The sequence below is a fragment of the Oryctolagus cuniculus genome, chromosome 4, assembly GCF_964237555.1.
Source record: "Oryctolagus cuniculus chromosome 4, mOryCun1.1, whole genome shotgun sequence".
In the NCBI taxonomy this organism is placed as follows: Eukaryota; Metazoa; Chordata; class Mammalia; order Lagomorpha; family Leporidae; genus Oryctolagus; species Oryctolagus cuniculus.
Window position 1 is genome coordinate 99954084 of NC_091435.1, and position 14687 is coordinate 99968770.

General features: G+C 39.8%; 1 protein-coding gene across 25 annotated transcripts in view; it reads left to right on the forward strand.

The window, feature by feature from the left end:
• Positions 1 to 14687, forward strand: part of PEX5L (peroxisomal biogenesis factor 5 like) — a 263402-nt gene that overhangs the window by 185569 nt on the left and 63146 nt on the right. For 18 of the 25 annotated variants that reach the window (XM_051818798.2, XM_051818799.2, XM_051818807.2 and 15 more), the window contains 3 exons: positions 4168 to 4362; positions 8604 to 8730; positions 11041 to 11137. In XM_051818798.2, the coding sequence (XP_051674758.1) occupies positions 4168 to 4362; positions 8604 to 8730; positions 11041 to 11137 (419 nt within the window). The remainder of the gene's footprint in view (positions 1 to 4167; positions 4363 to 8603; positions 8731 to 11040; positions 11138 to 14687) is intronic. The other 7 variants (XM_070072472.1, XM_070072473.1, XM_070072476.1 and 4 more) reach the window with 1 other exon arrangement.

A 14687-nucleotide genomic window follows, 5' to 3' on the forward strand; every position in this document is an offset into this window, starting at 1 on the left:
AAGTCCCCCATTTCTCACATGTCAAATTAGAGTATTAGAATCTTTTTCACAGAGATGTTATATGGGTTAAACAAGGCATTCATAAACACTTAGAATATTGTATATACTCAATAAATAATTTTTGTACTCATTTCCATTCTCGTGTGTCTAGGACTGCCTCAAACATGAATGCCTTCAGTAGAGTCCCCTAGTAATAATGAATAATTATTTGAATTATTATTATGCTCCTAACACTGTTGGAAGGGCTTTAGTTAAACATCTCATTCAGTGCTTCACTCTGGGAACTGGAGTTGTGCCCTTTTTTTGGACAAGGAGAAACAGGCTTAGAGAGACTAAGTAGCTTTCCCAAAGTCACACAGCCAATACATGACAAGGTCAGGATTTGAATCCAAACTATCTGAACCTCTGATGTGTGCTGCCTTATTTTATGCACAGCAGCTCCATAGCATAAAGACACTAAAGTGGGTTGGAGACACTAAAGTGACTAAGATAGAACAAAGCACTACAATGGGTGACTGGGAAATACAGATCTGTTGAGCCACCACAGAGCTGGGAGTCCCGCTTTTACAGCACCCAGAAGTAAACGGAACCCTCTGGGCAATGGGATCCCACAGCCGACGACTGACATGTGATCCAGGTAGAGAGGTCTGCATGGTGAAAATGAGATTATAACTGAAAGATATTTTATTGACCTTACATGTACTTATACACATTTGTGCATGCACACACACGCTAAAATGAAATTTGTTTTCCTTGAAGACGGAAAAGCTGCCTTACTCCCTCTCTGCTTTTGAAATTTGGGTCCCCAGGGACTGTCTCAGCTTCAAAGCTTTCCATTCGCCCTCCAAGCCTCCTCTTTCATCAGCTGGGTAAAAACCAAGGCCTCTTGTGTGTGCCAAGCATTCGCTTTACATTTGCAGAGAAAAGTACAAAGAGATAGAGAGCTCAGAACAAACACAGGCAGCGTCCGTCCGGGACTCTTTGCAGGGGGAAGAACTATTACTGAGCCAAGTTTGAACTCACAATTCACTCTTTCAGAAATTCCTTTATTCTGAATAGTGAGAAGCACATGCAGAATTAAATTAGCACTCAGCAGTTATTGCTCTGTAAGAAATGCACTTATTATATACAAGCAGACAATTCCCATATCATTTGTTTCCAAAAGAAGTCCAGGGCAAGTGGTTGATTCTTAAGTGTTTGTACATATATGGCATTCCAGAGACCATCATCCACCTCCTTCCTTCTGCTGCAAGGAAATCATATTGGGCCAGGAATCCTTGCCAACAGAACAGTGGTCTGGAAATTTCTATTTAAACTTTCAAGGGATATGAAGTGTGTGGCATCCTAGCCTGTCTTGGCTGCCTGCCATCCTAAAATTGTAGACAGAAAGCCGAGCGACTTGGTTCTGAAAGCCACTTCTCCAGTGCCTGCCGGCCACAGAGTGCCTCTCACGCCTCGGAGCACCTTGGCAAGTGGCTCTCACTCCTCCGTGAGACTCAGCTGAGAGCCACAGAGGATCCCAGTCTGTTTATGATACCTTTGCCCCATAGGAGCCGCTGAGAATCAGTGTCTTTGTGTGTTCCATTAGTGCCTTCTCTTTCTGTCAGTGTGTTCATCTGATTCTTGACCAAGATAGAAAGGAATGGGAAAAAGTGAAGATCAATATAAAGAAAGGGAAAGATTAACTTCACAGAGTGGGCACTAAAGAATGGAAATAATGTCTATTGAGTTCCTATTTTATGCCCAGCATTTTACACACATCAGGTCATTTAATCCTCATCTTACATCTAAAAGACAGACTGTGAATTCTTCATTTTTCAAATGAGGAAGCTGAAACTCAGAAAGGCTAAGAAACTTTCCTTAAGTCACACAGCTAAGCAGAGGTAGAACCAGATGTTCCTACTTCACCAACAATGTCTGACACTGTGACTTGGACGTGCAATCAGAAAGTAAAATGTTTGTTAAGACTAAAGCCTAGGGTGGTTGTTAGGTGCAGTGGTTAAGACGCTGCTTGGGACACCTGCAGCCCATATCAGAGTGCTAGTTTCAAGTCCTAGTTCTTCATCTGATACAGCTTCTTGCTGATGAACAGCCCAGGAAGCAGCAGATTATGGACCAAGTGCTTGGGTCCCTGCCATTCATGTGGGAGACCGAGACTGAATTACAAGCTGCTGGGCTCCTGGCCCATCCCTGGTTTTGCAAGCACTTGGGAAGTGAACCAAAAAATGGAAAAAAATATCTCTCTCTCTCTCTCTCTCTCTCTCTCTTCCCCACCCCCCAATTTTTTCTCTCTCTCCCTCTCTCTCTCTATCTGACCTTATCTTCCTCTATGCCTTTCTAGAGAATAAATAAATACATTCATAATCTTAAAAGACTAAAGCCTGATGCAGCACTAAGGCTCCCAGAAGGGTCCTCCAGCCATTCAGGCAGTGCAGTACTAAAGAAATCCTGGTTGCAAGCACTGCTGAGCTCTGACCCTGCCTTGAGTGCAAGGCAGAAATAGATGGAAGAGTGGTGAGACATCAACAAAAATCGGTTCCCCACCTACAGAAAAACTGGGTCCTTGAAAAAAGTGATGCAATTACTGCTTAGACTACGCCAGAGAAGGTTACTGCAAGGAGTTTCTTGGTCTGGTCCTTCTTCAGCTTCCCTAAGCTACGGAGGTGAAGAGAGCCTAGGTCAGGGAGCCTCCAGGCCTGCTCAGAAACCAGAGGAACAGCAGGGGTTGGTGGACAGGTGGGGTTGGAGGGACCTTATCTCATGTGAATGCTCTACCTCTTACCATGAGCTAGTCACTTCTACTTGCACAGTAAAATCAACCTTGAAGATTGCAAAGCTTGTCTTTTTAATCTCATTTTCCTAGTTTGCATTTGAACGAATTATTTATTATTTGTGCCTTAGTTAGAATATTTAGTACAATATAAGCAATCTGCTAGGAAGCAAAAATGTAACTGTTTTATACTTGGTTATATTGAAATTTAAGTTTGCTTATTAAACAGCAAAGGCAGTAACGTGTATACCTATTCATCAACTATGGTTATAAAATACTTCTCCAGTGTGAGACCAAACAGCATGCCATTCTCTGATTGAATTACTTAATTAAATAAAAGATTATTAACAGCATTCCTTTATGCCTCACATACTTGATCACTTAAAACCAAAACACAAAGTCATTCAGAAATGTCACTAAATCCCTGAATATGATAGATTGACCATCCTTTGGAAAATCACAATCCAAAATAAATTTTCAAGCAAAACAGTACACAGTACGTGAACTCAGATTCAATTTTATTTTCATTTTATCAAAGCTTCATCACTGCTGAGGCCGATCTAAGTCCCCTGTTCCTGGTTTGCTTCTTACCAAATGTAGGGAAGCATGCAGCAAGCTTCTCAGTCTAACACACTATCTTTTTTAAATTATTTCTTCATTTATTTATTTCAGCAGCATAGAGACAGAGGGAGATAGGTTCTGTCTACATGTTCACTCTTGAAATGCCCACAATGGCCATGGGATCCATAGTAAGGGACTCAATCTAGGTCTCCCAGGTGGGTAGCAGGCACTCCATCACCTCAGCCATCGCTGTTGTCTCCCATGCGCTGATAGGAAGCCGAAATCAGGAACTAAAGCCAGATGTCAAATCTAGGCACTCCAATATGGCACCCAGGCATTTTAACTAGTATCATTTTGTTTTTAAATTTACTTCTTCAAATTTTTTTTATTTATTTATTTGAAAAGCAGAGTGAGACAGAGCTCTCCCATGTGCTGACTCACTGCCCAAATGCCAACAACAGCCAAGGACTAGACCAGGCCTAAACCAGGAGCTGGGAACTCAATCTGGGTCTCCCATGTGGGTGTCAGGGAGCAAGTACTTGAGCAATCACTTGCTGCCTCCTACATTGCACATTATCAGGAAGCGGGTGTCAGAAGCAGAGCCAGGACCTGAGCCTAGGCACTTCAATACACAGATGTGGGCATCCCAAGTACCATCTTCTCTACAAAATGCCCATCCCTAAGAAACTGCCTCTATAAATCAATAATGAGTTAAGTAGGTGTTTCCATCCTGTCCTACAAACACAAAATCCTTCTGTACTCAACTCCAATCAATTTTTGAAAAGTAATTGCAAAGCAGAAAAAGGGCTTATCTTAACCTTTTCCATTTCTGATAGTATTGACCACAGGCTTAGATCTCCTTGACCTGAGTGAACCAGTCTCTCAAACCCAAACCAAAGGCAAGAAGTCAGAGCCTTCATCAAAAACTTCATCCCTCAAGAAAAAGGCTGACGGACCCGACCTCATCAGTGCAGATGCTGAGCAAAGAGGCCAACCTCTCCGAGCTCCCGAGACGTCATCCTTAGATTTAGGTAAGGCAATAGTTTGCACTGCTGCTGCTCAACCTTGCCCTGCTGGGGTCGAAATAACAGAGACTTTCTGCAAATGGCACTAAAACAGTGAACAAAGGAGTACAAAAGATGAATTACATGTAGGAACCTGGGCAGGACATAGCTTATTCTGTGCTTTGATTGCATAGCTATTGGGGAGCTCAAGTTTATATAACCCATGTTGATTTGTTCACTTACTGATTCAACTGACACCTATTGCGCTCGATAGATACCAGGCATCTTGTTAGTCACTGGGGTCACAGATACAAATAAAATGTGAACTTTGCTTTCTAGGGGCACTCAATCTAGTGCAGGAGAGAAAAATGTGTGAGTGAACAACTGTGATGCAAGGCGTTGGGACACCAGACCAAGCAATAGTTCACAACACGATTGGGAAGGCAGGCAACACAATGATAACAGCCATTAGTGCTGTCTCACAATTTCCAGAGGCTCTGCTCCATGGTTTGCATAGATCACCCCATTAAATCATCACAACTCTTTAATATACATGTGTGATGAACCAGGCTTTAAAATTTAATAACTTGCCCAAACTCTCACAGTTTGGTTTTTGAGTCTAGCTCTAGTTTACTTCCAAGCTTATCCTCTACACCCTCCTGAGAAAGGAAAGCTTACACCTCAGCTCACAGAACCAGTCAAATAAAGATCTCCTTCCTCTGAAGACAGTAAGGAGCCAAGTATTTCAGAAAGCCAAGGCGAATCTCCTGGCTATGACTCACTTGTGTGTGGGGGGGTGGGGGCATAGATATGTCCATAAAATGAGCATATTAGTAACCTGCCCATAAGCTTGTGAAGAATAAATAGAACATATATATGAAAAATCACTTACCATTGTGATATATGTATTACATGGTCATAAATTAATTTATTCATTTGTACAGTAAATGTTCCTCTGAGTGCTTACTGTGCTGCAGGTAAATACTATCTGTTAAGAATACAAAAATAAACAGTGTAAGCTCTCTGACCCTTAACAAACTTACAGTCTACTGGAGATATAGAAAAATTATTAAATAATTATAATAAAGTATCAACTCTATGCTGCAAAAAATGGAAGCCTATACTGTTACTACCCAGCCAGGGAGATGGAAAAGGTGTCTCATAGAAATTACTGCATGAACAGCCTTAAGGGATGGGTAGGAATTTGTCAGATGAAAAAAAGATGGACCAAGAGAGATGTGGGGATGATGGAGCAGGGCATTCCTTATGTAGAGGAAAAGGGAGTCACACACAAATAGACAGCTAAACACAGGAAGATGTCTTCCCAAGTAAATGCAAGTGCTGCAGTGGTATCAAAGGTTGGTGGCATAGTGATCTGACCAGTAGTTAGATAATGGGACTCCTTGGATAGCATGTACTCAGGATTGGAGGAGAAAGGGTGAAGTTTGAAGGGTTTAACGCCAAGAAATTACAACAACAGATTCTGTTTTGCAAAAATCCTTCTCTGGTGGATGTGTGAGGAAAGGAATTAAGGCAGAGAAACCAATACAGAAATTCAGTAGTGATAAATGGGATCACCAGGTAGAGACAGATTCAGAAAAAAATTAAGACTTGGGCATTGAATGAATGTGTGTATGTGAGCATGAGTGACATAATGAATGCATCTACCTCTGTGATGGAGGATACAAGAGAGGAAAGAGTGAGTTCCACTTTGGACCTGATGTAGTTGAGAAAACTGTGAGACTTTCCTGTGGATTCATCCAACAGACAGCTGAGTATGTAGGCCTAGGACTGAGGAGAAGCAGCTGAGCAGGACATGGAAATTTAGAAGTCAGAAGCCTCTGAATGTATATTGCAATCATGGGATATACATGAGACCATCCTAGAACAGATGCAGGGAAAGGGAAGAGAACAAACCGTTGTTCAAAACAGCTGGAAACACAGGATCCTCCCTACCCTGCCGTCTCCCTCTTTGAGGTCTTTATTTGGAGGAAGATTTTACACCTATCTCTATTATTTCCTCACCATTCATATGCTCTCACTTCATTCAATTTTACAAATAAGTAAATGAAATCTACATGATTATTTAAGGATATTTTACTCAAAATATTACAATGTACCACAATAAGCATATGAGTGACATTTTTTTCTCTGATTCTGAGATACATTTGAAGAGGTTGTAAAAATACTTAGTTTAACGTGCCATCAAGGTGGCATGTACCAATGCCATCTCACTAGTCCCAGTGATCAATTTCTGTTCACAATTGATCATAATGATAGGACTAAAAGTCAAGGGATCACATAAGCAAGACTAGTGTCTGCTAATACTAACTGATAGAATCAAAAAGGGAGAGAACGATCCAACATGGGAAGTGGGATACACAGCAAACTCATAGAATAGCAGATGTCCTAAATAGCACTCTGGACCCAGAATCAGCCCTAAGGCATTCGGATCTGGCTGAAAAGCCCATGAGAGTATTTCAGGCATGGAAAGCCAAGACACTGTGGCAAAAAAAAAAAAAAATGACCTAAATGAAAGATCTCTGTGAGTGAGATCCCAGTGGAAGGAACAGGTCATCAAAGAAGGAGGTACCTTTCTCTGAAGGGAGGAGAGAACTTCCACTCTGGGTACGACCTTGTCTAAATATGATCAGAGTCGGTGAACTCAAAAGGCCTCCATAGCCTTAGCAACTCATGACAAGAGCCTAGGGTGATTACTGATGCTATAAACAAGAGTGTCAATTTGTTAAGTCAACAACAGGAGTCACTGTGCATTTACTCCTCATGTAGGATCTCTGTCTTTAATATGCTGTACATTGTGATTTAATGCTATAACTAGTACTCAAACAGTATTTTACACTTTGTGTTTCTGTGTGGGTGCAAACAGTTGGAAGCTTTACTTAATATATGCTAAATTGATCTTCTGTATATAAAGATAATTGAAAATGAATCTTGATGTGAACGGAAGGGGAGAGGTAGTGGGAGAAGGGAGGGTTGCAGGTGGGAGGGAAGTTATGGAGGGGGGAGCCATTGTAATGCATAAGCTGTACTTTGGAAATTTATATTCATTAAATAAAAGTTAAAAAAATACTTAGTTTAAAATCACCTTGGAGAACAGCAGTGTCATTCACAATAGTCAGGAGGTAGAAACAACAATGAATGGATAGACAAAATGTGGTTTCCACGTATAATGAATTGTTATTATTTAACCTTAAAAAATAAACAATTGCTATAACATGGATTAATTTGAGGGATATTATGCTAAGTGAAATAAGCCAGATGCAAAAGAATGAATATTATGTGCATTCATATGAGGTAATTAGAGCAGTCAAGTTCATAGATAGAAGAAAGTAGAGTAGAAACTAAAGGGATTTAGGACAGGGGATGGAGAGCTGTTGTTTGATGGGTACAGAATTTCAGTGTAAGAAGTTGAAAAAGTTTTGGAGACACATGGTGGTGACAGTTGAAGGTATAAATTGCCACTGCAGCATACACTTTTAAATGGCTAAAATGGTAAATTCTGTTATATAGATATAGATACAGACTTATACATATAAAATCTAGCACAGTGTTTTAAAAGAAGGGAGAAAAAGGCCTTGGAGGATACCAGCTGCAGACCTACCTTTACATGAATGAAAACAATGTGGACCACAAGATCATATAAATGATAACAGTTACACACCTGTTAATGAGAGAAAACCTAGCCAATTCCTTATCTGTAAGAGTTAAGCCTCAGGGAGAAGTGGTTCTGCCATTCTCTTGGCTTTCTTCATAGCTTCCTTTCTCTCTATTCCCCATTATAAATTCCCTCCTTTGGTGAAAAGTGAAGTAGTCTATTAAAAAGCTGTGAAAATGTTCTGGTTTCTTCCTACCTCATTTTAACATCAGAGCTCATATTTTTAAACAAGAGTTTCCAGTTGACATGTGCCAGAAGTTTCCCCCGTAAGAAGCTACGTGCTTCATGTAGACTGAGAGGAGAGTACTCCACGTGCACATTCTACATCAGATCCCATAGCTATAGAAATAAATTAAACAAGTTGATGTTTTAACTGTAAAAGCAACCTGATTTATCTTAACAAATCTCATTTTTATTTAGCTGCGCAGACTTAATTAATTTCCAGCCTACACTGAAAAGATAAAAATTGGACTGGGAGTTTGAAGGCTTCGTTTGAGTAAAGTTCACTTGGAGAAAACTTCTCAGTCAATAAATGTCTCTTTTCTCTCTGCACTTCATGCTTTCCCTGAACCCTGTGCCCCTTCCTCTCTAGCAGACATTCAAACTCAACTGGAAAAGTGGGATGATGTGAAGTTTCATGGAGATCGAAATAGCAAGGGTCATCCAATGGCAGAGAGAAAGTCATGCTCATCCAGAACTGGATCAAAAGAACTCTTATGGTGAGACATTGTGATACCTGGAAATGTGCCTGTTTTATGGGTATTCCTCTCCATATCCTGAAAGAGCCAGTGAGTTCAGTCAGTCCAAATACTTGGTGTCAAGTATAATTCTCTATTTTTATTGTGACCTCTACAAATTCTAAATTGTTTCAACTGGATTATCAGAAATTAAGCAAATGTAGTTGAGAAGGATTTGAGGAGGTCCATGATTTAACATTTGTTGATAATTTTCTGAATGTGTAACCAAACTGATGTGTCAAAATAGGTACACATGTGTATTCATAGAGATGTACAAGTATACTTCAAAAGTTCATGGAGAATGTAATTAAAAGATAATGTACATTATACAGCAGACTCATAGAATAACAATCACTTTTCTGGTCTGCCTGAAAAGCCCAGAAGAGCATTTCAGGCATGGAAAGCCAAGACACTTAGGCAAAAAATGTCCTACATGAAAGATCTCAGTGGGTGAGACCCCAGCAGAAAGAAGTGGTCATCAAAGAAGGAGGTACTTTTCTCTGAAGGAAGGAGAGAACTTCCACTTTGCTTATGGCCTTTTCTAAGTACTGACAGAGTTTGTGGATTTGAAAGGCTTCCATAGCCTAGGCAGCTCATGTCAAGAGCCTCAGATGATCACTGACATCATACGTAAGAGTGTTAATTGTTAAATTAACAACAGGAGTCACTGTGCACTAAATTCTTATGCAGGACCCATGTCCTCAAAGAGTTGTATTATGAGAGTTAACAGTAAAACTTGTTCTCCAAGGTTTATTTCATTTTAGTGTATTAAGTGAAGGATATTCTTATGTCTCATAAGTTTTATTTATGCCTAAGTGTCTAACTCCATTGCATGTTTTCATAGGTGCTTCCTTAATTAATGATAAAACTTATTCTCAAGGACTTACTTTCTTTTAATGTATTAAATGTAGGATATTCTTATATCTCCTAAGGTATAGTTATGTCTAAGTGTTCACAAAAGATGTGGGTGTTACTTTAAAGTTAATTAAGTTTCTCAAAAAAAAAAAATAAAGTGAAATTAACTTCAAGATGCAATGACTTTGCACAACACTTGTCTCGACTGTTGAGGAAGTTTTTTTTTTTATTTTCGTGCAAATTGTTGAACTCTTTATTTAGTATAGAGTTGGTCTTCTGCATATAAAGTTAATTGAAAATGGATCTTAGTAGAGAATGGGACTGGAAATGGGAGAGAGAGGAGGAGGAGGGGTGGGAGGGCAGGTATGGTAGGAAGAATCACTATATTCTTAAGGTTGTACTTATGAAATGCATGAAGTTTGCATTCCTTAAATAAAAGGTTTCTTTGTGAAAAAAATAAAAATAAAATAATGTACTTTTTCAACGAACTTTTTGAAGTACCCTTGAATGTCAATGTATTCAGTATATTATGCAGATGATAGTTAACTTAAAATCTGTGGCTTTACATGTAACCTTTTCTGGTTTTCTCAACCATTCAGCATCAAGTAATGGAATAGTTTAAAACTATCTGTGGATGCCCATGAGAAAATCTGGCCCCTCTTATTATTGCAACTTTCTAAAGGGCAAGGTTCTATTTCGATCTCCTATTGCCCTCACCTATCTCCCTCATTTTCAAGTTCTATATAAAGATGACATTGCACCTGAGTATGTAAGGTCCCCCCCCCCGAAAAACACAATATTTTTTAAAGATTTGTTTACTTATTTGAAAGGCAGAGTTACAGAGAAGCAGAGGCAGAGAGAGAGAGAAAGAGAGAGAGAGACTATCTTCCATCTGCTGGTTCACTCCCCAAATGGCCACAACAGCCAGAGCTAGGCTGATCCAAAGCCAGGAACCAAGAGCTTCTTTCAGGTCTCCCACGTGAGTCCAGGGCCCCAAGCACTTGGGCTATCTTTTGCTGCTTTCCCAGGCACGTTAACAGGGAGCTGGATTGAAAGTGGAGCAGCTGAGATTTGAACTGGAGAACATGAGATGCCAAAACTGCAGACTGGAGTTTTAACCCACTGCGTCACAGTACCAGCTGCATAGTGTTTTTAATAAAGCAAAATGTTCTGTAATAAAAATGGTATTACATTTATTTTCTTTTGCATGTAACTGAATTCTCAGAGACAATAACACCTAGCATATTGTTAGCTACTTAAATTCCAAATGTGATCAGTGTTACATGAGCAAATCTAACACTTCTTTTTCATCGGGATTCTGATGAGAGCTTTGTTATGATGTCTTTCAATAATCCAAATTAATCAATTGTCTTAGCTGGATTTCTGGCTGAATTTGTCTCTTGTTGTACATTAATTTCCTCTGTGCCTCCATTCCAGGTCCTCAGAGCACAGATCTCAGCCAGAACTGAGTGGTGGGAAAAGTGCCCTCAACTCAGACTCAGCTTCAGAGTTGGAATTAGTGGCTCCAACCCAGGTAAGAAAACTGACTAAACTAACTATTCAATGAATTCCTGTTCTAATATATTGTATGCATCATAAATATTTTCTTTAAATTTTTCACAAAAATGAAGTATTTTTCTGAACTTTGCATTTCATGTGCTTTCTCACCTCATAGCTGTCTCAATGCTTAAAAATATACATCTGCCTAGAAAATGTGTTAATGAAATCCCAGTGTACTTAGCACTTTCTCCTTGTTCTACCATTTACTGTACCATTATTTTGAAATATAAAATCTGTTCTGCTCCAACATTAGCACTCTTTATGTAACAGAACACAAAGAAGAGGAAATCACACCTTCAGTTTTCATTCACATCTATACCCTGTGGAACAAGAGACTACATACGCATCAGCATCTTGTAATACAAAGGTCAATTTCATGCTAATAAGTGTATTATTATAGTATTAGCAGTAATAATGATGATAATAATAATAGATAGTGTTCATGAGTGCTCACTAAGTGTTAGGGTCTTTGCTGTATGCTTCGTGTTTTATACGTAATACGTAATACTTAAATAGTCCTGTGAGTTATTATTAGCCTCACCTTAAAGATCCTTCAAGATACTCCCTAGAGCCATGAAGTCAAAAACATTTTCCTGGGGCACATGAATCATCGCAGGTTGTGAAGCTGGCTGGTCTGTCCTCCCACGTGACCCTCAATTCCAGCATAACTACTCTGTCTCTAACTGGTTCTGTCCTATGATAAGACCACATCTCCTACAGTTAGAAGAAGGCAAAAGACAGGCGCAGTCTTTTTTCATTCCCTCAAACATTTTTCAAGGCGACAGCCTTGATGTAAAGCCACAAGGATCTCTTACAAAGTGTGTTTTATTGTTTGCGTATTCTGCAGTCTGTATGAGGTGGGACCAAGTGCTTCAGGAAAGTAAGTGAGATGAAGTGAGCAAGAGAGATTCTCTTGCGGTCCCTGGGCGAAACGGGAAAACTCAGAGGAGAAATAGCTTACCTGAGCTGAAATGAGGAACGGGTATGAAAAAGCCAATGTTGCTGACTGCTGTGATTAGAGGCTGTAATGTGTGTTACCTCCCTTGATCTTGACCAAAAGTTGAAGAGGTGAGTTCTATTATTATTGCCATCTACAGAGGGGGACACTAAGGCACCATGAGATGGTGAGACTTCACCATGGCCTCACAGCCAGTCGGTGGCGGGGAGGAAGCAGAAAGTCTCTGGAGCTCTTCAGGCCGCCAACAGTGCCCCTGCCAGACCCCTCCCCCTCCACAGGAGAGGGCCTTACTCTTCCCAGAATCCAGCTGGAAAATAAGTCAGCTAACTTCCTGAACAAACGGCCCAGCAAACCTTAATGAATTGTAAATGTAGCATGTGAGCGTATTTTCTTCCTTTATGCTATTTTTAAATGTATCTTCTCAAAAGAAAATGTATAGCCTTTATTAGAAAAACATTTCTTGATAAGTGCATTAGAGACATAGACTCGGGTAAAGTGGTACTGTTTCATAAACTGGAATCCTTGGAACAATCTAATGTAGCAATAACACCTTGATTTCTAAAGCAGAGTGGGACTTGACATAGGTGGGTTGTTCTACCCTGAGCTGGGGGGCAGAGGGACAGCTGGGGTCCCTGGTTGCCATGGAAACCCACAGTGCATTTATCTTATTATTCCAGTGACTGCAACTCTCGTGCTGGTTGTCTGAGTCCATCCCGCCACGCTGTCCTGCCGCACACCCCCAGCGTGCTTTGCTTTGAGCAAACACAAAGTCCTCTGGAAAATCTCCATGAGACTCCTTGTCTTCCAAAACATAGTTGAAGAAGCATCATGAGTGCTCTCTGCCAAGATACATCTTAGTGAATACTTTTAGAGGGTTGTCGCTTATTTGCAAGGCATTTATCATTTAATTTAATCATTTTAAAGAAATATTGACTGTATATCTAGATTTGCCTCAACTGTGGAAACTCACAGTCTCCTAGTTTTAATTCCACCCAGTGATCAAATTAGCAAAATTGCATAAATTGGGGATTTAATACTACATCTGGAAGATAAAATAACTCCAGCAGAGAGCAAGAAAACAGGCTGATTAATCTCTTTGTAATAAGAGAGAAAAGGATATGTTTACTTTTAGAAGCATGCTACTTTGAGATACTGGTACATGATCTCTTTATTTTGGTACAGGATTATGATGATGAAGGTGATATAAAAATTCAACTTAAAACTGACTCACACATCATTCAAATAAACCAATTCAGCTCATCAACACTGCTCCACTATCACTCAGATGGTTCACTGGAAAATGAAGGAAATGTTTTCTTCTCTCTCAAGACAACACCAATTATCCTAGGTGGTAGTTCAACAGATGATAGGCTATTTACAAGCCCCATTTAAAAATAATACTTCAGGGGCCAGCGCTGTGGCATAGTGGATAAAGCTTCATCCTGCTGTGCCAGCTTCCCATGTGGGCGCTGGTTCTAGTCCCAGCTGCTCCACTTCCAATCCAGCTCTCTGCTATGGCCTGGGAAAGCAGTAGAAGATGCCTAAAGTCATTGGGCCCCTGCACCCATGTGGGAGACTGGGAAGAAGCTTCTGACTCCTGGCTTTGGGGTGGCTCCTGGCTTTGGATCAGCACAGCTCTGTTGCAGGCAATTGGGAAGTGAACCAGCAGATGGAAGACCCCTTTCTCTCTCTCTCTCTTTCTCTCTCTCTCTGCTTCTCCTCTCTCTCTCTGCCTCTCCTTCTTTCTCTGTGTAACTCTGACTTTCAAATAAATAAATAAATCTTTTAAAAAAAATACTTCAGAATCACAAGGAAAACCGGAAGATCACCATATGAAGAATTCTTATTTTTTCATTTTCATTTTCAAGATAGGAAAAGAGAAAAACATAAACACAGTCTCTTTCAAATAGGGTTTTGAAGAAACAATTCAGTGGCAGGAAATTATAATAAATATTTTAATCTCTGTATACTTAAGAATAAGCTTTCTTGACACATGTAGACTTTGTGATCAGTGTTCCCTGTGGTTAAATGTTTAAGGAAACCATGCGATCTGAAAAATTAGAATGTATTTGAAGAATTAAAGAAAAACACAGAAGGAATCATGTAAAATTAGATTTTTCCATAAGTAGGTTAAGAATCCAGCTCTTGCTGGAGCATGATAGTTCAACATTTCTTTTTCAAATCTGGACACTGGAAGAGTTGCTCCAAGATAGCTCTTGCAAATCTAAGTTAGATTTCACCAGAAGGTGCTGCAGCCAGGCTCTCCAAATGCTTAGTCACAATTATATAATTTGCTGATTTTGCTGACTTTGGCACAGCCAAAGCTTCCGTTCACATAGTCATAATTCCAAGCCTGAACAATTGAAACTTCAGCCCAAATCAGAAAAAAATAAGTTTTATGTACATATGCCTTCTGTGTTGTTTAATGAGTAATGTTAAAGGAAATACATGTTATTAGCTGTTATCTATTACATACTTTATGTGTGTAATATGAGATGATATTTCGTATGTATTATTTGAAATACTTACAATAACCTTGGGAGCTAATAATATCCCCCATTCCATC